The sequence below is a fragment of the Cladosporium halotolerans genome, assembly GCF_011745625.1.
Source record: "Cladosporium halotolerans strain TM138-S3 chromosome Unknown Sca20, whole genome shotgun sequence".
NCBI classification, from domain to species: domain Eukaryota; kingdom Fungi; phylum Ascomycota; class Dothideomycetes; order Cladosporiales; family Cladosporiaceae; genus Cladosporium; species Cladosporium halotolerans.
The window spans coordinates 284,639-309,770 of record NW_027191471.1 but is presented as its reverse complement, the minus strand read 5'-3'; the positions used below and the strand labels follow the sequence as shown (position 1 = coordinate 309,770).

General features: G+C 56.1%; 8 protein-coding genes across 8 annotated transcripts; 5 read left to right on the top strand and 3 right to left on the bottom strand.

Annotated features, from left to right (window-relative positions):
- Positions 1–262: 262 nt before the first annotated feature.
- Positions 263–4,002, bottom strand: WHR41_05887 (uncharacterized protein). Its single transcript, XM_069374492.1, has 3 exons — positions 3,566–4,002; positions 2,802–3,511; positions 263–2,744 (listed from the first exon to the last, which is right to left on the bottom strand). The coding sequence occupies exons 1-3, from the start codon at positions 3,693–3,695 to the stop codon at positions 354–356; spliced, it is 3,231 nt and encodes a 1,076-aa protein (XP_069228322.1). The 5' UTR covers positions 3,696–4,002; the 3' UTR covers positions 263–353.
- Positions 4,003–6,407: 2,405 nt separating this feature from the next.
- On the top strand, positions 6,408–13,301 carry WHR41_05886 (uncharacterized protein; the record flags this gene model as incomplete). Its single annotated transcript, XM_069374491.1, has 1 exon — positions 6,408–13,301. One exon carries the CDS (start codon positions 6,408–6,410, stop codon positions 13,299–13,301), a length of 6,894 nt encoding a protein of 2,297 aa, XP_069228323.1.
- A 684-nt stretch (positions 13,302–13,985) lies between these two features.
- On the top strand, positions 13,986–15,039 carry WHR41_05885 (uncharacterized protein; the record flags this gene model as incomplete). Its single annotated transcript, XM_069374490.1, has 2 exons — positions 13,986–14,025; positions 14,132–15,039. 2 exons carry the CDS (start codon positions 13,986–13,988, stop codon positions 15,037–15,039), a joined length of 948 nt encoding a protein of 315 aa, XP_069228313.1.
- On the bottom strand, positions 15,014–17,693 carry WHR41_05884 (uncharacterized protein). The gene is made up of 2 exons (XM_069374489.1): positions 16,129–17,693; positions 15,014–16,069 (listed from the first exon to the last, which is right to left on the bottom strand). Exons 1-2 carry the CDS (start codon positions 17,430–17,432, stop codon positions 15,217–15,219), a joined length of 2,157 nt encoding a protein of 718 aa, XP_069228314.1. The 5' UTR covers positions 17,433–17,693; the 3' UTR covers positions 15,014–15,216.
- A 148-nt stretch (positions 17,694–17,841) lies between these two features.
- On the top strand, positions 17,842–19,177 carry WHR41_05883 (uncharacterized protein). Its single transcript, XM_069374488.1, has 2 exons — positions 17,842–18,192; positions 18,254–19,177. The coding sequence occupies exons 1-2, from the start codon at positions 17,961–17,963 to the stop codon at positions 19,084–19,086; spliced, it is 1,065 nt and encodes a 354-aa protein (XP_069228317.1). The 5' UTR covers positions 17,842–17,960; the 3' UTR covers positions 19,087–19,177.
- Positions 19,178–19,474: 297 nt separating this feature from the next.
- On the top strand, positions 19,475–20,836 carry WHR41_05882 (uncharacterized protein). Its single transcript, XM_069374487.1, has 2 exons — positions 19,475–20,423; positions 20,479–20,836. The coding sequence occupies exons 1-2, from the start codon at positions 19,666–19,668 to the stop codon at positions 20,642–20,644; spliced, it is 924 nt and encodes a 307-aa protein (XP_069228318.1). The 5' UTR covers positions 19,475–19,665; the 3' UTR covers positions 20,645–20,836.
- A 150-nt stretch (positions 20,837–20,986) lies between these two features.
- WHR41_05880 (uncharacterized protein) lies at positions 20,987–25,107 on the top strand. The gene is made up of 7 exons (XM_069374485.1): positions 20,987–21,178; positions 21,246–21,344; positions 21,400–21,536; positions 21,593–21,705; positions 21,754–22,337; positions 22,392–22,562; positions 22,613–25,107. Exons 1-7 carry the CDS (start codon positions 21,114–21,116, stop codon positions 23,580–23,582), a joined length of 2,139 nt encoding a protein of 712 aa, XP_069228316.1. The 5' UTR covers positions 20,987–21,113; the 3' UTR covers positions 23,583–25,107.
- On the bottom strand, positions 23,918–24,967 carry WHR41_05881 (uncharacterized protein; the record flags this gene model as incomplete). Its single annotated transcript, XM_069374486.1, has 1 exon — positions 23,918–24,967. The coding sequence occupies one exon, from the start codon at positions 24,965–24,967 to the stop codon at positions 23,918–23,920; it is 1,050 nt and encodes a 349-aa protein (XP_069228315.1).
- Positions 25,108–25,132: the final 25 nt, after the last annotated feature.

Below are 25,132 nucleotides of genomic sequence, written 5' to 3'. Positions count from 1 at the left end.
GTTATGCTGGTCGGTAGTGTAGCTCAGTTGTTCGGCGTCGGGCGCTGCTGGGGGAGAAGAAACCAAGTCGACGATGGCGTTTGGTCGACACGGTCACGGCTCGATGACTTCGACGCGTTAATGGGGACCTTTATAATGCTATGAACTACTCAAACTGCTTCGGGCCATTGAAGGACCGAAGCGAAGAATACCATTGCCGATGATAATCCTGATACAGATAAACGTGTGAAATTGTTCAGGCAGAGAATCCAACGGAAAAAGCCGAAAAAAACGAAAGCATTATTTATACCAATGCCAAAATCGTACACAAAGGCCGTCATAAACCTAGAAACCGAAAATCTAACTCATCAAGTCTAATCGAAAACATCAGTGCTGTACCTCTCGTTCCTGATACTCTCAAACCACTTGTTGGCCGCCTCCTGGCTGTCATCCTCGCCCTGCTCCGTAAGCCACTGCCTGCGCTGCTCAATCGCAATGTCCTTGACAGCGTCGCCAACACCCTTGCTGCCGCAAACATACACCCTGGCGCCATCCTTCCAGAGCTGGCCTAGCAGCTCCCTGTCGGCGCGCAAGACGTCGTCGACGTGCTTGTAGCCGTTGCTGTGCTCGGGCGCTTGCGAGTAGGCGCGGTGGATTTCGACGGCGCCGAGCTTCTCGAAGCGGCTCATGTCTTCGCGGTACAGCTCGTCTTTCTCCGGGTGCCTGCAGCCGATGTAAAGGTGTGCCGGCGCGAGAGCGCGGCCTGCACCGATCTGTGCGGCGCGTTCTTGGATGAAGCCACGGAAGGGAGCCAGGCCTGTGCCGGCGGCCACCATGATGATGGGGGTCTCCTCACCCTTGGCGGGCAGGTGGAAAGCTTGGTGAGAGGGCTTGACAGCGACATGGACCATGTCGCCCGGCTTGAGCTTCGAGAGGTAGTGGCTTGCGACGCCGATGTAGCGTCCTTGACCTGACAGGGCTGGTTTGTCAAGGACGGCATACGTGAGCGACGTGACGTTGGGGTTGCTGAGCGGAGATGAGGATACGCTGTACTGGCGCACGCGCATCGTGATCAGAGAGGCGATAAAGGCCGACAACGGGAGAGGGAGGTCCGGGAAGCGTTCGAGCAGATCGAGGAGCGAGACACGCTTGGCAGTGATCTCGTTGGTGAAGTTCTCATCAGAGGCAAGAGACTCCAGGGCCTCCTTGTCTTTCTTCTCGGTGGCCACTGAAATCAACATAGCAAGGTTGCGCTTGGTAGCAGGTTGGGAAAGCTCCAGGTACGCGGAGAACAGCGAATGGGCGGAGATAGGACTGTTGGTTGGCAGAGCGGTGCTGGTCTTAGAGGTGATGGTCAACATGCTATCCCAGGGCAGACCGAAGCGAGTGGCCACGCGATGAACTGTCTCGGTCGGATTCAATGGCAAAATGGCGAGGTAGTCGCCAGCTCGGTAGGTCATCGCTGAAGGAAGCTGGATCTCAATGTGCCTTCTCTCCGGCACACCAGGTGCAGTCAGAGTACGGGCGGCGAGTACCTTAGCTTCACTGACATCAGCTCGAAGATGAGAAGCGCGGCGACTAGTGACCTCGACGCTGAGATTCTGAGATCCCACGGACGCTTCGGCCTCCAGACTGGCGTCTTTGCCGCCGCAGGCCTCCTTCATTGCAGGCCACAGCACCTGATCCTCCCAGGTCTGGAAGTCGCTCATCATGTCTCCTTTAGCGGCATCGGCGCCACCACGTGGGCAGATAGTCTTGCTACCGTGTTTCGCAAGCATCTCATCCACCGCAGTAGGTACACGATGGAAAGTGGCGTTCCAATCCGAGTGGCCTGCACCAAACACAGCGTGAGAGGTGTTGAGCTTCTTGTCATCCGGCAGGGTGGATAGCCAATTGTAGAAGTGTGCCGCGTTGTCGGGGGGTTCTCCCTCATAGCTGGCTGTGACGATGACGACGGGCTCGCTAGGAGGGTCGTTCTGCCTGGCAAACGAATCAAGACTGTCGACCTTGCTCGCTTTGAAGCCATGAGACGCCGCATCGGCCGCCAAAGTCTGAGCGAACGCCTCACAAGTGCCGCTGTTGCTTCCGTATAGGACAGTAAAGGGGATGCCTGCGTCGTTTTCGGGCGCGGCAGCTTTGGAGCTGTGGCGGTCCTCCTTGTCTCCACGGATAGATCCAGACAGGTTTTGCTCGATCTTCGTCGCTGTCCATCCCTCCCTCAGGGTAGCACGGACATTGAAGTCCTTGGGCTTGATCGTCAGGGTCGCCTTGACTTGCAGATCATAGCTGGAGTCGTCCATATGGAAGTTGAGGTATTGGAGCAGAGTGGCGACAACGAGCTGAGCCTCCTGCCATGCAAAGGGACGGCCAATGCACGCTCTCGCGCCGTTTCCGAACGGCTTCCAGGAGCCGGGAGGGAGCTTCTCGAAATTCTCATCGAGCATACGCTCAGGCTTCCATTCTTCTGCATCTGCCCCATACACCGCCGGGTCGCGGTGCACGCAGTGGAGCACACCCAGCATGGATTCTCCCTTCTTGACGTGGTATTTACCACCGATGATCTCGCCACCCTCTGCTTTAGGCGTAACCGAGAAGCCGGGTGCAGTAGGCTGCAGGCGGAGAGTCTCGCGAAGCATGGCGTTGATGTAGGGGAGCTTGTTAAGATCTTCGTATTGGATGCTGCGTCTTCCGATGACGGTATCGACTTCTTCTTGGGCCTTCCTGTAGGCTTCGGGCGATTTGAGCATGTAATACCACAAGAAACTCTATTTTCCAGTGAGTGAGTGCATGAGATGGCTTGAATCGCTGAATCAATAACTTACGAGTAAGCCCGAGGTGGTCTCGTGCCCGGCGATGAGAAATGTGATCATGTTGTCGATGATAGAATCTTCACTCAGGGACTCTCCAGTCTTGGGATCCTTGCCATTGATCATGGCGTTCATCAGGTCCTTTGTCTCTGTTGGGTTCTCACGCCTTTGCCTGACAAGATCTGCGCTCAAGTCGCGCATGTATTTGATGCTCGCGTCAAATTGCTGATCCTCGGCGCGGAAGAAGGGTGCCATTACATTGGGACGTCTGGTCTTGCTACCACCGACCTTGAGGAAGTTGACCATAGCATCGATGAAGGGGTGCATTTCATCCTTGTAAAATGAGTTGAAGCGGTAAGACATGGCGCACAACGCAAGAGTGTCGAGAGTCAGTCTGGTGAAGTCCTCGGCGGCCGGAATGCAGTAAGTGGGACCCATGCGAGCCCATTTCAGGACAAGCTGAGAAGCGAGGTCCTTCATGTCGTCGAACATGTCTTTCATGTGGAGGGGTCCGAAGGCGGGTACCAGGGTGCGATGGGCAATCTCCCAGTTCTTTTCGCCGTGGTGGGCAGTGAAAAGGCCATCATGAATACCAGCACGAAGCTCCCCGAGGGCAGCTGAGACGGACTTAGTGAAGCGTTTCTCGTCGCAGACCTCGTTGAGTAGCTCGACCGTGTTGACAAAGATACGGCGCTGGCCGAACAGTGTCAAGGATACGATCTCGCCTTAAGCTCTGTCAGCAGGTGAAACCACTAAGCCATTTTTGAGACCAGACATACCATACTGGCGCGAGAGATTCATCAAAGATGCTATGGGCTGTTCGGGATCGACATCTGTGACGTTACCAACCAGAGGGTAGCCGCGTGGCTGAGGAATAGGGACGGTGTCCCTCTCGTCGATGGTAGCCATGCCGGTGATAGGCGCTGGGGCGCGAGGGTGATGCAGTCAGGGGTAAGCAGCGGCGATGAGGAGGTTGAAGGAGGCTGCTTGTGTGGTTATGGATCAGAGAGCGGTGTTGATCTGTAGTCAGCACGTCGTGGATCGTGGGGCGGTTGAGCAGAGCTGACGCCACTGCTGTGAGACAAACACGTGAAGTCAAGCGGGGATGATGTGAGAGCTCTCCTACAGCGTTGCTGGCAAAAAGGCCTTATAAGCACAGATGGCAGGCCGGAGCAAGATGTCTCAGCCGTCTTGTCCGTGTGGTGGGCATTCCGCGCCGCGAGTGTCGCAAGCGAGACGATGGGACACAATTCTTGTCGTCAATCGCCAGTCCGTGGCCCCGTTAGCTCAGGCACTAAAGCTTGTGCCTCGGTATCCTTCAGCCACCGATCGGCGACGGCTCCTTTGCCCGTTGCAGATTTATGCTGCATGCTGACTATAGACCAATCGTATGCCTGTATCGTACATTTAGCGGGTCTTCGTCTGCACAAAGCTCGTTGTGCATTATCACGTGCGCTATCTAACGACCGACGTAAGCCATCCCGGTGCTTCGCCCCACGCCCTCCTTGGCTGCTTGTACGGCCGAGAAAAGCTGCTCCTGCGGCTCAGCAAAAAACATCATTGCATGGTTCGTTTGGCCACACAACATATTCCAAGCCGTTACGACAGCCTACACCCGAGTATCTCCTTTGCTCTAATCTCCGTTTGGAACTAGCATGAGCGTCCGAGTATGACGCTGTGTCCTCGGAGTACCCGATCACGCAGGACAGTTATCCATCTGCAACTAACTTCAGCATTGCATTTCGCCTCCTGTCGTGCCTGTTCTCTGCGTTTACCTTAGTCGCCATGTGATACACGACTCACATGGAAGAGTTGCCGGTCCTTGACATCGCCGTCGCCACACTGCAAGAGACGCCAGAGACATCACCTTGAGCATACCAAGATGACCCTCGCATGCCTCCGTCGAACATGGAGCAAACCTACGAAATCACCCTGCGTGACACTGCAATGGCTAGTCGTCAGCGTTGTCTCTCCAAGTCGCGCAAGGGAACTGAGTTGTATTCGTGGGCAATGGCTCCGTGCCGCAACCTCAAGCACCTCACAAGCTTCACGGGGGGTGGACTTTGAGACCTTCTTATCACACAACAATCATCGTACCTGCAGCGGCTTGTAAACCAGCACAGGTACGTTTGCATGGCTCATAGCGCCAAAATATGATTCTACATGTGGAACCACTGCGTGGCTTCGACTCGCCACGTACGCCGCCCTACCCGTGCAGGCTGGTACTCGAGTGCTTCGGCGGTCTGCAGCCGGCATTTGGACACAGAGCCTTCTTTCTCGACGTACCACGCGTCAAAGTTGCGTTTCAGACCATGTGATGAGCCAATGTTTGAGCTCCGAAAGGCCGTGGCGTTTCTTTTGAAGGCGCAGCTATAAAAATGCGCGTTTGAGGCGTACGTACTCCAACGCTTTGAGCTCCAGGTACGGTCGTTGAAGATGTACATATGAACGAAGATGTATGACCTATCATTTTGACCATTGATCACGCTGGAGTTCTCACGTAATCAATTCCATCGTCCAGAACCTTCGCGATCTCCAAAGCGATGAGTATGATGCTGTTCCGGCGTATTTGGATGTTGAGGGCGGACATGCGAATGCTGATTTGGGATTTGGTGAGGGTGGGATGGGACGGTGAGTTGGCGTCAAGCCTCAAAAAGCCAGATACCTGACACTTCGAGGGGAAAGAATTGCTCGACTTATTTTCAGAGCATCTACGTCCACAAAAACCACACGTGCTTCCTTCCGACGCCCAAGGCCTTTATTGTTCATGTGAAGTGGCTTACCCCAACCCTAACCCTCACAAAACCTGCACACAGCGGTGTGATCGGCCAGACGCGCCCCGCAGCCGAAGAGTCCCTGAAATCAACAAAGAACAGCTGGATCCCTGCACCCGCCCGTACCGGACTTGAGGAGAAGCCAATTCGCGAATTCACGTGACGAGGCGTACATTAATGCCGTCTTCACGTCGTGTTCGTCCGATGTCAGATGGCCGAAGTGTGCATACATCCGATCGTGTTGCAGGCAAGAACCAGCAATACTGCCGCACACTGCATGCGTGCCAGCCCAAGGCTGCTGGCGGCGGCATGACACGTTCTCCTCCGCTGGCAAATGAGCAGCTCACCGTCCGCGGCACCGTGCGCTGCCCTCCGTCATTTGTCTCCCCCGAATCCCAAGGCGGCCGTGCCCCCTGTAACATTTTCGCCAGACACCGCATCTGCACCCTTCTTTGGAGCCCTCACCGACCCAGAGAAAGGGCGCCGAGCTTGGATCGTCGCTATTGCCATCCCCGTCAGCTTGTATTTGTCCCGTTTTCGCGCTGCTTGGATTATGCCGTTTGGCTTGTATTGCTGATTGGTCGCGCTTGTCTCTCCTTTCAAGGCGCGTCGAGCACCACCTTTCGTTTGTGGAGCGTGATTTCTGGAGCATTACCTGTCGTGTCGAGCACGACGGAGCAAGAGCATAGCCTACGCGCTGCGAGGATCGATCTGCAAAGGTGTCGAGCAAGAAAGGGTCCGCGAGCGGTCACCGGTCGCTCGGCATTGACGCCAATCTGGAAGGTAAGGAGCACATGGAGCACAAACTACCATCCGGTACTCAACATCCCAACAACTGACACGTGGGATGGCAGGCCCTTCGGCAAGCAAACCCAGACTGTCGCCGACATCATCGCCCTCAGGCAGCTATGATCTCGTCCTAGCCCCGGAATCACCTTCTGAACACCGCCCATCGTCCCGCTCACGCGCCGCCTCTGTCAAGATATCAGACGACATCAGTGTTGCATCGGACATCACCCATCTTGAGATACCCAGGACTCCCGCGCACAACCGGGCCCGCCAGCCCAGTCCAGCATCCGAGCTTCCGGATCACGCTTCTGAGTACTACACCGCAGCTTGGGGATCGCCGTATCAGTTTTCCCCATCCCTTCTGTCGCGCTCAGCCCGTACGGCCGTCTCCGAACAAGAGTACAGCGACCGCTTCACAAACTCCTCGCCAGGTCCTAGCTTCAGTCTAGAGCACTTGATCCCGAGCAGATTCAACGACCCGCCATCCCCCGTCACACGCCCATCCCTGCTCGACGTTCCGACAGCAGGCCCGTTCGAAGAGGACAACGATCACACGCCACGCTCGCGAACAAAGCGCTGGGCAGAAGTACCTTATAAACCGCTAGCGAGGGATCACTGGTGGGGCGAAGGATCGGACTACAACTCTCAAAGCAGAGACCCTAGTATTTCTAGAGCGAGCTCTCGAGGCAGGCCGCGTGGTCACAAGACAAGGGAAGAGAACAGGACGCTAGATCAGCAGTCTTTTTGGAACATTCTTCAAGAGGAGAAGGTCACGGATATGGCTGGCTTGCAGGCGTCGCGGTGGGCTGCCACCCCGTCTGAGGACGAATCGCCGGCAAAGATGTCTGCGATGCATGATTCGAAGAATCCCGGCTACTTCGACGAGAAGCCATTGCCTGCGCCCCCGGCGGATGACGAGAATGCCGAAGAGGACACAACTCAAGACCAGGCGAACAGTGGCGCAGAGAACACAGCCGCAGAGCCTGTCGCCCCAGAGAAGAGAACAGAGCCACCGTCGATCGAAGTCTCAGAGAACGAGCACAGCAAGAGCGAATCTGAACAGCGCAATCCGGCAGACCTGGTGAAACCACTTCCGGAACCCACGCGACTGGCGCCGCCCAAACTTAGGAAACGCGTTAGTTGGCGCGGAAAAAACTGTATCATCTCGATTCCGAAACTCGACTACGATGCGCTTGGGCTGATGAAGCCCATGAGCAATGAGGAGTTCCAGCAAAGACTAAAGGGGTTTGAAGACGAGGGCTACGACACAAGTGGATTCGACATTAGTTACGTGATCCCTGGAGATGACATGTCTATGCATGCCAAGCCAATGTGGCCAGATGAGGCGGAAATGAAGCAGCATATGCTCGACAACAAAGAACACAAAGTGCAGCTGCCCAACAGCAAGCTTTGGGCCGATTACATGGAGGCTTTGACGGAAGCCAGGCTTGCGGCTCTCGGCGTGAGCATGGGAGACGATGAACCCGCGCCGGCGCCTCCTTCGCAGGACATGTCTCGCCAGTCCTCAAACCAGTACCCACCTCTGCCATTCTCGCCGCCGCTCACGACTGGCTCCGCCGCCAGTATCGGCCGCCCCGGCATGATCCGTGGCCACTCTCACACAATGTCCATGGCTTCTCCAATTTCGCCGCTCAATGGTCCGTTTGGACACATGCACCGTCACTCTACCTTCCACGGTGCATTCCCTGGATTCGTATCACCTAGTCAGCAAGCACAAGACCAGCCCCGTCAAGCGCCGCTTCCTGGTCTTGGAAACTTCTCGCCTATCACACAATCTCAGCTTCCTCGTATCGGCTCTCCTGCGCAGGTCACGGCTTTGCGCAACGAGCTTGGTGGCTTGCGCGGCCCTGGATCACCGCTCACCAACCAGGTTCTACCGCAATCGACTTCAGATTACAGCAGGGGCATGATTGACGACCAAAGGCGCAGACAGCATGGCTACTCGCAGTCTGTGCAAGTGCCGTCTATGTCGAGGAATTTCTCTCCGCAGACTGGTCGTCTGAGCATTGGACCCCAGCCTGTATTGCCGGAACTGCCCGAGGATGAGGACGAAGAAGAACTATCGGACCCTCAGCCATACGTGCCCCCTGCTAAGCGACAGCAGTCCGGTCATGAGATCGCAATCCCGACGCCCCGAGGCCATCGTCACAACATCAGCGAGGGCCTGGAGCGCGAGGTCATGGAGGCAGAGCAGCGTCGTCAAGAAGATGAGGTTCGACCATTCGGTGGTTTCGGCCAGTTCGGATCGCAAGCCCCAATGACGAATGGCTTCCACCCTCAAATCAACGATTTCAAGCCTGCTGCCGAGGAGGAGGAAACGCCTGTCGAGGAGAAGGACCCTCTTGGTGGTGACTTCGTCGTGGCCCAGGCAGCTCGTGGCCACAGGAAGACAGGCACCCGCGCGAACATCATCGCCCCACCTGCGCCTACTCCGCCCGTTGCTCCCCCTGCGTCCTCATTCCGCTTCAACCCCAGCGCAGAGTTCCAACCGGGCGCGAGCTCCTTTTCCTTCCGCGCGGAACCAGCCCAGGAGCCTATTGCCCCTCCCTCGGCGACGTCAACGACACACTCCAGGCAGAAGTCTTCCGGTCATTTCAACCCTGCTGCGGTCACGTTCGAGCCCGGCAACTCCTCAACTGTGCCCTCTTCGGGCTTCAGTTTCTCCGCCAGCGGTCCGTCCTTCAAGGTGGATGCGCCGGCATTCCAGCCGACCAGCACGGAAGTCGGCTCTTCTGACGAGGGCAAGATCTTTGGCAAGGTCACCATTCCGGAGATCGTCAAGCCGACCAAGAAGTCCAAGGCTGTGCCCATTCTCCAGCCTAGTAAGGCAAATGCTGATTCCGGCACTGAAGTTGAGGACGATGAAGGCCGTCTCAAGCGCGGTGACGAGCGCCAGAAGAGGCAACGCGCTTTCGGCGGCAGCGATGGAGATGAAGTTCCTCAGTTCGCCGAACCTACACCCACGCCTGTCGTCCCGACGCAGCCAGCGGACATGTTCCCCGTCGCAAGAAGCCCCGAGGGCTCCCCCAAGCGTTCGAACAAGGAACTTGAGCCAGAAGCGACCGTGCAGAATGCCAACAAAACTGTGCAAGCTGCGGCTCCATCCACTTACCAGAAAGGCCACAAGAAGTCGAGCAGCTCGCTCTCTGCCATGGCCAGGCCTTTTGTGTTCCACGGCCCACAGTCGTCTCTCGAGCAAGCCAAGTCTCCTGTCAAGAACACCCATGTTCCGCAGGAATCTATCAGCGAGCTGGAAGAAGGCGAGATCGTCGAAGACGAGCCTGCTCCTGCTGTGCCCGTCCATGCGGCTAATACGCATGAGGAGGCGCCTACAGACCGTGATACTACGCCTTCTCTGTCGGAGCCGCTCAGGCCGTACAACCTTCCCGACAGCGTGGAGACCAGCGACGAGCCGCGTGGCGAGCCGACATTCGATGAAATCGATGCGATCATGCAGCAAATGAACGAGGTCGAGACTGTCCCGAACGAGAGTCCGTCAAAAACTATCTCGCCTTCTCGCAGCCCTGACCTCCAGCCTCCCAAGGGCGTTACATACATCCCTGGTTGGCCCCGTAGTGATGCACCCAGCCCAAGCCCCAAGCGTCAACAGCTTCCTTACCAGAATCACAACGAGTCATCTTTCACCGCTCACGATCGCAGCGACAGTGGCGAACAGCACCAGGGCATGAACGGATGGCCACCGCAGCGTCTCAACAAACTCGACGAGACGGCACACAGCGACTGGTCGGGCCTGCTGTCGCCTGTTGATGAAGACAAACTTCAGCAGCGCAGCATGTTCTTCGACAGCCACATTGATAGCGTCATTGGCCGTGTCGTCGACCGCCGCCTTCAGCCTCTGGAGGTCAGCCTTCGCGCCATCCAGAACACCGTCACCAAGCGCGCTAGGTCTGTTGACCAGCAGCTCACGCTCAAGCCTCGAAGCTCCTCCATCGCGGAAAGCGATGCGGACGATGAGGACGACGTCAATGACTCTCAGCGCCAGCGTCCCGTTTCCCGCGGCCGCGACTTCAAGCTGGGCCAGATCAAGTCCATCGTTCTTGAAGCGATCCGCGAGCAGGCTCCGGCCTCCTCGCAGTCGTACCACGACATCGCAGACCTGCACTCTGCGCTTGCTGACATGAAGGTTTCCTTCGCGAGGGCCGCCTCCGCCAGCCTTGAGCTTGAAGACATCCGCCTCATTGTCGAAGAGGCCGTCAACAGGCAGCCCAAGCAGATCGCGCCTCCTGCCGAGGATTCGCAGGAATCGTTGCGCGAAGTCAAGGAGATGAAGAACCGCCTCGACGAGACTCTTGCCAACGCGCTTGAGGACGCCAACAACAGACAGCAGGCCGAGGCTCGCGAGGCCGACGTCAGGCGTATGCTCAAGCTGGCGGAAGAGGAGCTCAGACTGCTTCGCGAGTCCAGCCAGGACGACGACGCGAGACTCCACGCTCTCGAGCAAGAGCGCCAGGAGCTCCGCCAGCGCGCCGAGGCCGCCGAGCAGGCGCACGAGCAGGCCGAGGAGCGCTGCCAGAGCATGGAGGCCGAGCACGAGGCCATGCAGGCCACGCTCGAGGAGTACCGCACCTCTAGCCACAGGTGGCGCCAGGAGATCGACGAGAACAAGTCCGAGCGCGACGAGCTCGAGAGCAACGTCAGCGAGCTGGAGCAGCGCCTCGTTGCGCAGCAGGAGGCTGCTGACCAGGAGAGGCAGAGGCTTGAGAAGTCTCTTGCCGATCTTGAGCAGCGTGCGTTTGCTGAGCATGAGGCTGCGCAGCTCGAGAAGGCGGAGCTCGCCAATGCTACCGTCCAGGCTGAGCAGCGTCTCAGAGCCGAGCAGGAGGCTAACAAGCGCGAGCGCACGGAGTTCGAGCTGCGTCTGCAGAAGGATCACGAGTCTGGAAAGTACATGCGCGAAGAGTTCGAGGTCCGTCTCCAGGCCGAGCGCGAGGCGCACAACCGTGTGCGTGACGAGTTTGAATCGCGTCTGCAGTCTGCCCGCGAGGCCGGCAACCGTATGCGCGATGAGTTCGAGCTCCGCCTGCAGGCGGAGCTCGAGGGTGGCAAGCGTGAGCGCGAGGAGCTTGAGAACACCATTGTTGGCCTTGAACGCCAGTTCGAGGAGACTCAGGACTCCGGCAATGGCATGCGCCGCAGGCTTGAGAAGCTGCACTCCGACATGGCTACCGCTGCCGGCCAGCTGGCGACCGAGAAGGCCAGCTGGCGCGCGAGAGAGGAGGATTACATTGCTCGCTGCGAGGTCCTCGAAGCGCAGAACAACGTGCACATGCGCGAGAGGGCCGCGCTCGAGGAGGAAGCCCGTGAGCTGCGGGCTGTTGCTGCGGAGTCGACGGATGCAAGGCTTTCGCTCGACCACATGCGCTCCTCGAAGGCGTCGCTCGATGAGATGGTTCGCAAGCAGCAGGCTGAGCTGAAGGAACAGCAGGCTCTCACTGCTCGTTGGGAGCGCGATTACCATGATGCTAGGGAATCCGCTCGCGCTGAAATCCACCGTACCCGCATGTCTCTTGAGACGGATGTCGAGGCGGCGAACCACCAGGTCAACATTGTTCGCGCTGAGTACGAGAGCGAGCTCGCTCGGGTGCGCGCTGAGTTGGACAGCGTTCGCATGGATGCCGACACCGCCAAAGAGCGCCACGCTATTATGCTCGAGGCTGAGTCTGACGAGAAGCGTGAGGCTCTCCGCAAGGTGAACCACGACAACAGCGTCGCGCTCGACAAGGCCAGGACCAACTACGATTCTGCGGTTGAGGACCTGAAGGCCCAGCACAGTCGCGCGCTTCGCCACGCGGTCGAGGACAAGGACCGCTCCGAGTACTTCCTGAACGAGCGCCTCACTCTTGCTGATGCCAAGCTGCAGCACTTCCAGGACAGAGTCCTGCACCTGGAGGAGCGTCTCGAGGTCACTAAGTCTGCTGCGCAAGCAGCTGCTATGAGCGCCCAGGGCAAGAACTCTCCGACGCCGAACGCTCGCAGCACTATTCCTGAGAAGATCTCCCCACAAGCCCTCCGCGAGTCCATCTTGGTTCTGCAGGAGCAGCTCCAGGAGCGCGAGACACGCATCGAGCAATTGCAGCAAAAGGCGAAGACTGAAGGGCCTGCGAAGATCAAGGAGCGCGACACCGAGATCGCCTGGCTTCGCGAACTTCTCGGCGTTCGCAGCGAGGAGCTGACTGAGCTCATCAATGCCCTTTCTCGCCCGACATTCGACCGTGACACTGTTCGCGACACTGCTATCCGCATCCGTGCCAACCTGCAGATGGAGCAGCAGGAGAAGGAACGCTTTGGCCAAAGCGGCTCGCTGCCTGGTCAGGCCCTGGCTAGCTTCACAAGCTTTGCGACACCGAAAGCGACCAGCTTGTTCAACAAGTGGCGCAACAGTATGGAGAGCAACACGCTCAAGTCGCAACAGCAGTCCAAGAGCGGCAGCGCTGCGCCTTCCCGTTCCAACACGCCCTCTAGGCCTTCCGTCTCCGCCCGGGCCCCTCCGTCCTCCTTTGCCGGCCTGATGACACCCCCGGCTACCAACTTGCGCTCTTCTCCGGCACCTGAGGCTACCAGCTCGGTTCCTGCGCCCGCTCTCTCGCGTGCGACTTCTCGCCAAGAGGATGAGCCTGCTCCCTCTGAGTTCTCATCCAAGGCTCAGGGTAAGCAGCCCGTGACCGACGTCGAGACAGAGCAGGACCACCCTAGCACCCCGCCGGAGCTCTTCGCAGCCAATGACTACGATCACGACGCGCAAGATGCGCCGTCCCAGATCCCAGATTTCGACGACGAGCTTGAGCCGGATGCCGAAGGTGACGAGGATCTGGACAACGTCGAAGACGACCAGCCGCCCGCCTTCCGTAGCTTGGAAGACGAGCTGGACGAGCCCGAGAGCGTTACTGGAGCCGAGGAAGAGGGTGCTTAAGCCAGCCTTTCATCCTCTTGCACTCGCTAGTGCACCCCATTTCCTTTGTTCTTGACCCATCGAGGAGAGAGTGAGAGAAGGAGTTGCTGCGCCTACCCGCCACATCTCCGTCGCTTTTGTGCATTTCTCTGGCGCAAAGATACCCGGGCCTCGAGGTCCCATTTTCGGCCCTTGGATTCTTTTATTATCATTCGCTGCCACTTGTTGTTTGATCTGCGATATACCCAGACTGGATCTTGTGGATAGTTTTTTTCCGAGTCGCGGTTTTTCTTGCACTTTATTTCCTTTGTTTTTCCTGAGAGTCTTACTGCTCGTATATGCGTGTCTATCTACCTACCTACATAACTCGACTAGTCGTAATACCATCACTGTAATATTTCCATGTATGCACCTTCTTATGCAATCCTGTGAACCCGGTCTTTTCCAATCTTAGGTATCGTTGACTCGCCCGGAGCTGCGTCCTCTCGCTTCCGGCGCTTTGACTCCAATGGACGACGGTCAGGGCAAATCAATGACGCACGCGCCCTGGGGAACTTTTGACGCGAGCGCGAGCGAGTCGGGACGCTTTCGCATCCTTCTAAAGATCATACAAACGACTTATCCCGCTCACGACTCACCGAGGATGCTTCCTTGAATACCCTTCTATGTTTTCTGCAGCATGAAGGCTTGAGTGACAAGACTGCAATGTCCAATGGAGTGCAGGACCGGAAGAAGGCGTCTGCTGGTATGTTCGACTGCCTCTGCTTATGTTTGCCCAAGAAACTACACCTCACCTCACGAACCTACCAAAAAACCCCCAAAAACCCCCCAAAACTGACTCTCTCCACCAGCTTTCCACTTCCTAGCCGGCCTCGGCTCCGGCTGCTCAACCGCCTTCCTCCTGCAGCCCGCCGACCTGCTCAAAACCCGCGTCCAGCAGTCCCGCTCCTCCACCCTCTCGCAAGCCTTCCGCCAGATCATCAATGGCCCCAACCCCGTGCGCCAGCTCTGGCGCGGCACCACGCCCTCCGTCATCCGCACCGGCTTCGGCTCCGCCCTCTACTTCGGCATGCTGAACAGCATGCGCAGCTATGCCGCGCGCGGCGCGACCTCCTCCGCCGCCTCGTCCTCGGCCCTGCCGAAACTGAGCAACATCGCGAACCTGTCGTCTGGCGCTCTGGCGCGCGTCGCGGCCGGGTTCATCATGAACCCCGTCACGGTGCTGAAGGTGCGCTACGAGAGCTCGTACTACTCTTACACCTCGCTCGCCGGCGCCGCGAGGCACATTGTAGCCTCTGAGGGCGTGCGCGGGTTCTTCGCTGGGTTTGGAGCGACGGCCGTGCGCGACGCGCCGTACGCGGGCTTGTACGTGCTGGTTTATGAGCAGGCGAAGGCGAGGGTAGGGGAGTTGAAGAGGCGGGCGGTGCCGATGGAGGGGGGAGGAGGAGCTGTGTTTGGGGATGCGGGAGGGGCGGCGACGGCGACGAGCGCGGCGTCGACGAATTTTGTCTCGGGCATTGTGGCTGCTGTGTCGGCGACGACGATCACGAATCCGTTCGATGCGATCAAGACGCGCTTGCAGCTTATGCCGGCCAAGTATGGGAATATGGTGCAGGCGGCGGGGATGATGCTGCGCGAGGAGGGGCTGAGGAGTATGTTTGATGGGCTGAGCTTGAGGATTGGGAGGAAGGCGCTGAGCAGTGCGTTGGCGTGGACGGTGTACGAAGAGATGATTAGAAGGGCGGAGACGCTTGTGTAAGATACTTAGAGGCTGGCTACTTGTAATCTACACTCAGGTTTTCCTTTTCCATGAATCACGGTCTGTTGAAACCACTTCAATTGAATTTTCTCGACCTGCAAACTTCATCTTCCGTACTCTGGCGGTTCGGAGGCATGAGTTGACGGGGAGTGCCGTTGCCACATCACCAATCTGGTGTCAGCCAATATCCATGCCGCCAAACATCTCCGAGTCCGGCTTGAGCACCAGCTCTTCGATCATCGTCAACTTCGATATCAGCTGCTCAAATCCTTTCTCCCCTTTGACTTGACCAAACTCGCCCGGAACATCATCCTCAGGAAACCAAAAATTCACACCATCCTCCCAATCTGCCATAGCACCCACATTCAAATGCTCGTTCATCGTCAGTAGCTTGTCCCACTCGCTGTGCCAAACCTCCAAGCTCCACCTCGGCTCGTAAGTCAGCGACTTGACGTCTCCAGGCACGGCAGACTTGTTGGTGAAAACCCGGTCCTGGAAGCGGGAGAGCTCGAGAGTGTAGTCGGAGTTCGCCACCCCAAATTGATAGCTCACGCGTTGCTGCATCTTCTTGACACGAGGGTAAGGGCTCCATCTGACGAACGGCTGATCGGTGCGCTGCTTCAGGGCGATCTCGGAGTTGATGCGAACGCCGTCTGCGAAGTGCTCGAACTCCGGTCTCATGCGGTTGGCTTCCACGACCTGCGCGGCGAGGATGTCGAACTGCCAGGCGCAGCCGCGGTTCAGGTTGATGAGGCTGATGTCCAAGAGGGAGGTCGCCGAAGTCGTATCGCGATCGAGACGTGTCCAACGTCTGGATAGCGGCTCCAGTGTGGTTTTCTTCCCGTCCATCATTTCGTACCATGAGATATCCAGGCGCATATCACCGGCGCTGTCTGCAAGGACGAAAGTTGCAGTGTAGATCGGTTTGACTTCAATGAGGGAGCGGACCGTGCTGTCGCAAGGAAACAGTACGTCGTTCGCAGATTGGAGGGTCTTGAGGGCTGTGTCTTCGCTGTGCTTCTTCCCGATCCTGTAGCCATGTTAGATCTGTGTTTCAAAATTCATACCAGAAGCAAAGGGAATACATACTCGTGTGTGACTTCACCCCTGAAAGGAGACTGCTTCAGCATCTCCTGGAAATCATCGATTTCGTAGGTGTCGTCTTCTGCACTCATATATTGCGTGGCAAGGAACGTTCCGAGGCGGATGCGGAATTTGATGTGTCCACGATAGTAGTGTAATTTGGCCAGCATAAGCATGATGGATCTTCCACCGATTTTGACGTCCCGGATGCTCTTTGTCAGGACTTCCTGCTCTGTAGGGCCATTTTCATTGACGTTCCCACTGCGTGGGGACTTGGCGGGCGGCTGCTGGACGGTACTGCCGTTGGTTGCGATAACCTTCAGAGGCTCAAACCCGTGCAGCACGACGGCACTTGGTATCTCTCCATTCACATCGTCGAAAAGCAAGAAATATTTTCTCACTGGGGCGATCTGTCGTGCGGCAATCTGGAAGCACGCTTTGCGCAGGCGTATAAGAGCGTTCTTCACATCATCAATGCCGCCCATTACTTCGAAGCCTGGAATGGACTTCTGAAAGACGACGTAACAGGAACATTCCATGCGGATGGGGTCGAGAGCTTCATAGTTACTTCCCAGCACCTCGTGCGGTTGGTATTCTTGCATATGCCAGTAGAACGTGCCAATCGCGCCAAAAACCGTTCCAAGGGGCGGCAATTGTCGGAAACGCTGGCGCTTGACTTCACGGGCCCATCTCCTCTCCTCGTTACGGCGCTGGGTTGGTAGGAAGGATCTGGTCTTGCTGAATGTGCACTTTCCTAGCACATGTTTTGACGGGGACTCCCTCTGCACCCAGTCATGAATGGCCTGTCTTGTGTGTCTGACTGCGTCGGGCTCGCCCCACATATGAAGGGTTATTGCACCAGCCGTGCCAGAACGATCCTGGCTAGTGACAAAGGTGCCGAACTTGCGAGCGATCACCTCGTGCTGCTGATCTCTCCAAACAAGTTCATCAGGAACAGATATGCTTGCGAGAGGTGGCTCATGGCGACGCCAGGCGGCTTCGGCAGAGTGCTCGACGTCGTCACCGAGGTCGACCAGGAGAACTTGCTGTTGCTGCTGCTGTTGTTCTTGCCGGGTTGTCTGACGCTGCTTCACGCCTTCGGCGACAAGCCAGGCTGGCTTTGCAGTTCTGAGATTGCGCTTGTCGTTGCGGCGAGCGGTAGCCTGCGTTTGTTGAGGCTTCATGGGAGGAGATCTCTGCACATACGCTGGCTTCTTACTCGAGTCTGGCGGCGGGTTTGCTTTCTTCAGCCGGTTAGGGGTGTTGGTCTGCCATTCCTGCGCATTTGTTTGTTCGTACTCCTCATCCATAGTTGCGGTCGATAGTGATGTGCTGTGGGGTCTGTGAAGCGATGTACGGGGAAAAGGACAGAAAACAGTTGGACTACAACTGCAGTGGCTTCTAAATGAACGAAATGGAAAGAGCGACTCATTCGTACCTGCCTTTTGACCTCACTTGGGGGGGACGTGAAATGCAACAACACACCTCGATTGAATGCGCTTTACTTCACCTTGCCTTGTGACAGAGACATGAGCCTAGTCGCAGCACATCACACTGGAGTTTGCTTCTCGCTGCCCTTGTATACTCCTAGGTCCTGCTGACGCTCGGCTGATTATAAAAAACCGCGTCGCGTCGGCGTTGGACACAGTGACGTAATCGAGCTGCATGAAGCTGCATGAAGACGCATTCGCATGCATGAGAATCTTCTGTGTTATCTCCAGATCTGATTTCGTCTTTTGCACTCTTCATCGTCTTCCTTTCTTGTACAGTACGCGTGCGTACTCGAGACTTGCATTTGTTTTCGTCGCCTTCACAAGAAGTTGCCACAGCAGACGTAAATGTCTGCCGACATCAGCAATGCCCGCAACACCGACATTTGGATAGCGGGTGCTTTCGCGGCCTTTACGGTTGACTTACTCGTCTACCCACTGGACACTATCAAGACTCGTCTTCAAAGCCCAGATTACAAAAGGCTTTACACCAATGGCGTCGACTCCAAGGTCAGCCGCTCTATGTTCCGTGGCGTCTACCAGGGCGTGGGAAGTGTAATCCTGGCCACCCTGCCATCCTGTAAGAAGTTCTATGCGAATTCATAAGATAGTCTCTCGGGCTAACAATGATCTTCTTGAAGCAGGAGCTTTCTTTACAACATACGAGGGCGTCAAATCCGTGCTAAGCGATCACAACCCGGCGTGGGGCAATGGGCATTTGCTCCCACAGCCATTGGTTCACTCGGCCGCGTCTGCAACCGCAGAACTGGTTTCATGCGCCATTCTTACGCCAGCAGAGGTGATTAAGCAGAATGCGCAGATGGTCGACAACTCCAGCGCCGACCGCCCACGCGTCAACGCTACCGTGCAGACCATGAAACGCTTCCAGAGCAATCCTCTGGCGCTCTGGAGGGGTTACACTGCTCTTGCTGGTCGCAACCTTCCCATGACTGCTATTCAGTTCCCGATGTTCGAGCGCATAAGGACGGCTATTCACAGGTACAGAGAAGAGCGTGGACTGAGAACGAACAGCATCTACGAGAGTAGCTTGGTCACAGCCGCCAGCGCGGGCTCAGCTGGCAGCATCGCGTCTGTGATCACGACTCCGGTCGATGTGGTGAAGACCAGGATCATGCTGGCGGCTGCTGAGAGCGCGGCCGCGGATCAGAAGCCTTCTGGTCAAAATGGACAACAAGCGCTGGTAGACGCGACGGGCAAGACGGTCCAGTCGGCGAAAGAGACTGTTAAGGAAACAGTCAAAAACGTCACGAAGCCCGTCTCAAGCAAGGGAAGCATCCAAATCGCCAAAGAGATCATGGCGGAGTCGGGTGTCAAGGGCTTGTTCAGAGGCGGAGCCTTGAGAGGTGTCTGGACCCTCATGGGCAGCGGGTTGTACTTGGGAGTGTACGAAGGCGGGAGAGTGTATCTTGCTAGCAGGCGAGGCGAGAAACTGAATGAGGAAGATCTCATGTAAGAGCACGATCTGCGCCAGGAATTTGTACGCTATATGTGAACTACGGTTAGATACCCTGAATGCATTGTGAATTCATGTCCAAATCTAAGAACTAACACACCGCATTATATCAAAGCTGTCTACTTTCAAGCGTAAATGAACCACTGGCATTTGTCGAAGCAATGTGCCGTACGTTGACTCGGTTTCCTGCTCATGAGTCTGGACCGACAAACATGTACCTCATGTTCATTTCTGCACAGCCGTTGGATCTTCAACGCGAGGTTTCACAAGCCTCTCCGCGTGGCGCATGTGTCATCATTTACCCCGTACGGTACCTGCCAAGTGAATGGCGCGCGGCTTGCGGCGCTAAATCAGGGGCAAGGCCTCGAACTGTAGTGCGGACAACACCATTCTCAACATCACTCCAGAACCCCATCTTTCCTTCATCTTGGGTCATCCTTGTCTTTTCTTACAACACTCCTTTGGATACCACCTTCACTCCTTGATACAGCACGTGAATTGGCCGCCAACGTGCCAATTCATTCCCGCGACATCCTTACTTGAAACACTTCCACCTTACCGAACGGAATAATCATCAACATGCGCGTCGCGACTCTTTCCTCCCTCGCTCTCGCGGCGGTCCCGACAGCCCTCGCCGCCTCCAAGGGCAAGCTCGGTTTTTCCCTTGGCACCAAGCTCCCTGATGGCAGCTGCAAGTACCAGGCCGACTACGAGAAGGACTTCGATGCTATTGCGACCAACACTGGCAGCAAGATCGTTCGCGGCTACGCTGCCAGCGACTGCAACGCCGCCCAGCAGATCCTCCCCGCGGCTAAGAGCAAGGGTTTCCAGGTGATCCTCGGCGTCTGGCCGGATACCGATGAGAGCTTCAACGCCGACAAGGCCGCTCTCACCGAGTACGTGCCCAAGTTCAAGGACCAGGTCTACGCCGTCACCGTCGGCTCCGAGGCCCTCTACCGCGGCAACCTTAACGGTGACCAGCTCCTCGAGAAGATCAACGACATTCAAGATGCGCTCCCTGATACCCTGATCGGTACTGCCGACAGCTGGAACAAGTGGGCTGACGGCACCGGTGACGCTGTCATCAAGGGTGGTGTCAAGCTCATCCTCGCCAACGCCTTCGCTTACTGGCAGGGCGACAACGTCGGTGACGGCGCTGTCCAGACCTACTTCGACGACATCCAGCAGGCTCTTGGCCACATCCAGGACCTGACTGGCTCCCTCGACGGCTTCGAGTTCTGGAACGGCGAGACTGGCTGGCCCACCGACGGTGGTGACGACTACTCCAACGCCAAGGCCGGCACCAAGAACGCTGCTGACTACTACCACTCCGCTGTGTAAGTTGATCCTGATGTTAGCGTAGTCCAACAAATAAACTAATATGCCCCGCAGCTGCGGTGCCCTCGACTGGGGTGTCAACACCTTCTACTTCGAGGCTTTTGATGAGCCGTGGAAGCCCCACTCCACCGGTGACAACGGCCAGGCCTCTGACGAGACCCACTGGGGTGCCATGAACGCCGACCGCTCTCTCAAGCCGGGCTTCTCGCTCAAGTGCTGAGCGCGCCCTGGCCACTTCAACAACAGACCAATATAAACGCCAGCAGCAGTTCTCTGGCCAGATTAGGGTACGGTGTTTCTTGAAAAAATCGGTTCTCGTGTTCTAGTCCTGTTCTTCTTTTCTTCTTGGTTTAGACTTTGGACATTGATGGAATATCAATATATGCAGTTTCATTAAAACTGATTCTCTACACTATTGGCTTTCTACGTTGCTGCGTGAAATGTGTTCCTCTCCTCAACCCGTTCAGCAACATCCTAGGAAGCCCAATGGCTTGGCTTCCCCGCGATGCCGGAATCTCGATATCGGAAGACCACTTGTATCTCGTCTCCATTGCTGATAAAGAGAGATAAACATCATGTCGTTCTGCGCCACATCCTTGACGAGCAAATGACTTGAATCTGTCTTGCGGCTTTTGACAAGCCTCGAACAAATCCGGCCCTCCAAGACGGAGCAATATCGACATCACTGAATGGCTTCACGCCCACGTCGGCAGCGTCGGGTACCTGACAGCGACCGCAAACGTTCAGCCGAAGCGTAAGATCGCGCGAGGAACTGGCCGTTGAGCTGTACTACCCATTAAGCTCCTCTCACACCTGTCCAGATGTATACGATGCAAGTCGCGGAAAAGCAAATGCATTCGAATCGCCCCGGGCGGTTGTCAAAGATGCATCAGAGGCTCTCTTGTGTGCCAATACGAACGGTGGGCGTGGAGCGCATACCGATCCATGATGATTCCCACTGACTTGATCCATAAGTATTTCGACTGGACCTGTTGAGCAGGACAGCATAGAAGTGGAAGCATCTCCGAGTCAAAGGACCACGATGGCAACGACAATGGCGACGCCAGCGGATATGTACACGACACCAGCTACTAGCTTGTCCACGGATGCGTGTTAGTGATGTCTTGAACGCTATCGGTGGCTCTTCTGAATGCTGATTTGTGGCCAGGTCAAGCGGAAAGATTCATGTGGCCTGGGTTCCTAGCCAAGCTTCGGGAGTCATTCTCCCTGGATCCTGATCCCACAGCACAACATAGTGTTTTCCCTCAAAGTCAACAAGCAGTGAGTCTCACGTCAAAATCATGAGATTGGTAGCGCTTACAAGATCAGCAAATGCCAAACGCTCACAGATTGCAACCTGCTGAGCTTCAACGATTGAAGCATGCGGTCGATGCATTTCCTCCCCGCGCTGTTGCGAACTATCTACTCTCTGTTTGCATTGAGCATGGTACCGATTCGTTCTTCTACTTTGATCAGGCCGAGTTTTTGTCAGAGATAGATGGGTTTGACTCGGATCCTACGTCTAACCTTCGCTACGATGCTGGATTCATCTGTTTGGCACTTGCGACTTTCGCTTTGGGGAGCCAATGGACGACGCTGACGAGGCTAAACGGATCAGCTTCACTGATCCATGCAGCCAGCGATGAACCAGGGCGAGCGTTCTACGAGCAGGCCCGATTGCTTGTACCTGATCTCGACGAGTCCACGAGCCTTCGATCGGTGCAGGCTCCTTTCGTTCTCGGGGTGTATCTGCTGCCAGGCCGCGCCACCGGATCGCTTCACATGCATCTAGGTCTCGCTTTGAGGAAAGCTATTGCTCTCGATATGCATGTAAATGCAGAAGGCACGAATCTGTCAGCACGAGAAAGAGAAGTCCGAAGCCGGATTTGGTGGGCAGTCTTTTCTCTAGAAAGGCAAGCATTCCGGATCAGATCCTTTGAGGTCCTAATCTAATACGGCACATATAGGACTCTGACTGTGAAACTCAATCGGCCTAGATCCGTCGACCCTAAAATCATCACAGTCGAGCTGCCGCGCCCTTTGCAAGAGCTTGACGATATCCAAATTTTCGACAACTCACTACACCAGACTGCGAATGTGCGGCTCACAATCATATTGAACAGACTTGCAGATACATCGTAAGTTACTACTGGTGAGGATTTCGTGTGCGACTGTTGACTGCGTTCAGACTGTGGACCATGGACCAAGAGGATGTAATCCAAGCCAGACTTGACTTGAAGGCTTGGAAACGAGCATTGCCTTCCGCACTAAGGATGGAAGATGTATCCGCGGCGTCCCCGAGTTATCGAGCCACTTTCCACCTTCACCTGAATTATTACTTTGCTTGGATTGCCATGGGCAAATACAAGGTCGTCTCAATCGTGCGGAACCGCCTCCGCCACGCGTTGGGTGGCGGCCCTGATCTAGATTCGACCGAGACCAAGTTTGAGCAGCTCTCAAGGTCTTGCATGAAAGCCGCGAGAAAAATGCTTGTGATGTTTGGACAAATCTGTACCAGCGGCAAGTTGACCAGGTCATCGTTTACCGACTTCCAAGGATGCAGCATTGCCACGATGGTGTTGTTGATCGCTGGTATCGTCGAACGCGATATTTGCTATGAGGCGAACATATCCTTCGGACTCCAGTGCTTACGTAAAATGGCAGGCGAACACACGACCGCTGTCACTGGGGTCAGCTTCATGGAAGCTCTGCAAGCCATTGCAGACGAAGCGTCTCAAAAGCTGCATGATGCGGAGACGAGAGGCCGCCAGACTATGCTTAGATCGCCATCTCGAATGCGAGACTTCGATGGCTGGGCGCAATGGCTGTCACGGCAAGCATCACAACGTGACGCCTCGAACGGTAGACGTGACGACCCCTCGGCGACTGAGGGCACGATACCCGATTTCGGAGGAAGTCTCGCACTGCCCTTTCAGCTGCCCTTGTCGGCAGACCAAGCACCTTATACCCTGGATGGTACTCCGCGACAGTCTGCGACAAACACTCGTGGCGATGGCATATCAGAAATCCTGACAGATGCTGCGTGGACACAAACCGACCAGGTCGATCGTGATCTCTTCTCCTTCCTTCACGTCGAGAATGAGGCTTTCCTGATGGAGCTAACAGGTCTTGAGGCATTGGGGCTTTCCGGGTCTTGAACCAGTTTCAATCTCTGAGTATTGGTGTCCGTACATGATCTACAGACAATCAGAGCGAGGCCATGATGCGGATTGGAGGCTGCCCATCTTCGATCAGAGAACCCGATCTGCTCTTGTAAATACGACCTTGCTTCATCACGCCTTTGACGAACTCTTCCGGTCGATCTAGAATGGTCACGTCATCTAGCGGGTTTCCACTCAGGAATAGAACGTCCGCCTCGAATCCTTCCTTGATCTGGCCCAGAGTATCTGCTCGTCTCAACATGCGCGCCGGATTCAAGGTTGCGCTGCGCAGTACTTCAATTGGAGATTGAACTCTCGCGCGAAGTGCAAACTCATGAGTCTGAGCGGCACCGAGGGGTCCCAGGAGGTCTGTCCCGAAGCATATCGATTCCTGCCTTGGTCGCTATTCCTAATGCTCGGAGTCCAGCATCGAGGACCTCTGTGTTCTTCGACTGAGACTCAGGCGGAAGGTACCCTTGCCACTTCGATGAAGCCATTTGATCGTAAGTGATCAGAGTGGGCGTGAGAAACACATCATTTTTGACCATCAATGCAGCGAGCTCCTCATTCAGAAAGTTTCCGTGCTCGATGCCTTTGCAGCCATTTTCTATGCAGTGCTGTATGGCCTCGGGAGTGTATGCATGGGCGGTGACATAAGTGCCGGCATTCTTGGCGCACTGTACCATCGCTTTAATCTCGTCTCCGGTAAACTGTAGATGATCGATCTTGTCTGTGGGACTGCTCACACCGCCGGAACCCATGATCTTGATAAAGTCGCTACCAGATCGGATCTCCTCGCGGACTGCCTGCATACATTGTGGAATGCCATTACAGACACGACCTAGGCCGGTGGTAGCTCCCCCACAGCACGCAGAGTGGTCGTGCTTGTTTCTGAAGTCGGCGTGGCCGCCGGATTGAGACAACGCATGGCCGGCAATAAACAGTCTCGGGCCTGGGAAGACGCCATCCTCGATCGCTTCTTTGATCGCAGCATGGGCGCCGCCACAGTCCCTCACAGTCGTGAAGCCGCGGTGGAGCATCTGCGCGCAGACATAGGGTTGGCGGAGGAGGCTCACAGATTCGGGATTGCCAAATGCTTGCGACAGTTCGTTGAAGCCGGGGACAGCGATCAAATGGACGTGGCTGTCGATGAGGCCTGGGCAGAGATATAAGCCAGTGCAATCTATCACGTTCGTTCCCGGTCGGCTGGATAGTATCGAAGGCTCAGATTTGCTGATAGATGTGATCCTGCCGTTTTCGATGCACACAGTCTGTGCGTCCCGGGTCACTCCGTTGGCAACGTCGACGACTGTGGCATTATGCAGGATGAATGATCCCGCTCCAGGACGTAGCCAAGGCTTGATGTCAGCTTTCGAAACCATGGTTTTCGAGTCTTTGGTATTGAACGGGTTGTGAGAGTTGGTGTGATAGATGACCGTCCGAGAAGGAAGTCACGAGATTGTGCTTCCAAAGCAGTTGAATGGTATGGTACATATAACGACACAGACGATAAGCACGTCGGCAACTTGCTCCATGATCGGCAACCT

Coding starts and splice junctions, on each gene's coding strand:
- WHR41_05887 (XM_069374492.1), bottom strand. CDS start 3,695: ATGGCTACCATCGACGAGAGGGACACCGTCCCTATTCCTCAGCCACGC. Junction 3,512..3,565: donor GAATCTCTCGCGCCAGTATG/GTATGTCTGGTC, acceptor ACAGAGCTTAAG/GCGAGATCGTATCCTTGACA. Junction 2,745..2,801: donor AGACCACCTCGGGCTTACTC/GTAAGTTATTGA, acceptor ACTGGAAAATAG/AGTTTCTTGTGGTATTACAT.
- WHR41_05884 (XM_069374489.1), bottom strand. CDS start 17,432: ATGGATGAGGAGTACGAACAAACAAATGCGCAGGAATGGCAGACCAAC. Junction 16,070..16,128: donor AGGGGTGAAGTCACACACGA/GTATGTATTCCC, acceptor ACATGGCTACAG/GATCGGGAAGAAGCACAGCG.
- WHR41_05883 (XM_069374488.1), top strand. CDS start 17,961: ATGTCTGCCGACATCAGCAATGCCCGCAACACCGACATTTGGATAGCG. Junction 18,193..18,253: donor CCTGGCCACCCTGCCATCCT/GTAAGAAGTTCT, acceptor ATCTTCTTGAAG/CAGGAGCTTTCTTTACAACA.
- WHR41_05882 (XM_069374487.1), top strand. CDS start 19,666: ATGCGCGTCGCGACTCTTTCCTCCCTCGCTCTCGCGGCGGTCCCGACA. Junction 20,424..20,478: donor GACTACTACCACTCCGCTGT/GTAAGTTGATCC, acceptor TATGCCCCGCAG/CTGCGGTGCCCTCGACTGGG.
- WHR41_05880 (XM_069374485.1), top strand. CDS start 21,114: ATGGCTTCACGCCCACGTCGGCAGCGTCGGGTACCTGACAGCGACCGC. Junction 21,179..21,245: donor CGCAAACGTTCAGCCGAAGC/GTAAGATCGCGC, acceptor ACACCTGTCCAG/ATGTATACGATGCAAGTCGC. Junction 22,338..22,391: donor GCAGTCTTTTCTCTAGAAAG/GCAAGCATTCCG, acceptor CGGCACATATAG/GACTCTGACTGTGAAACTCA.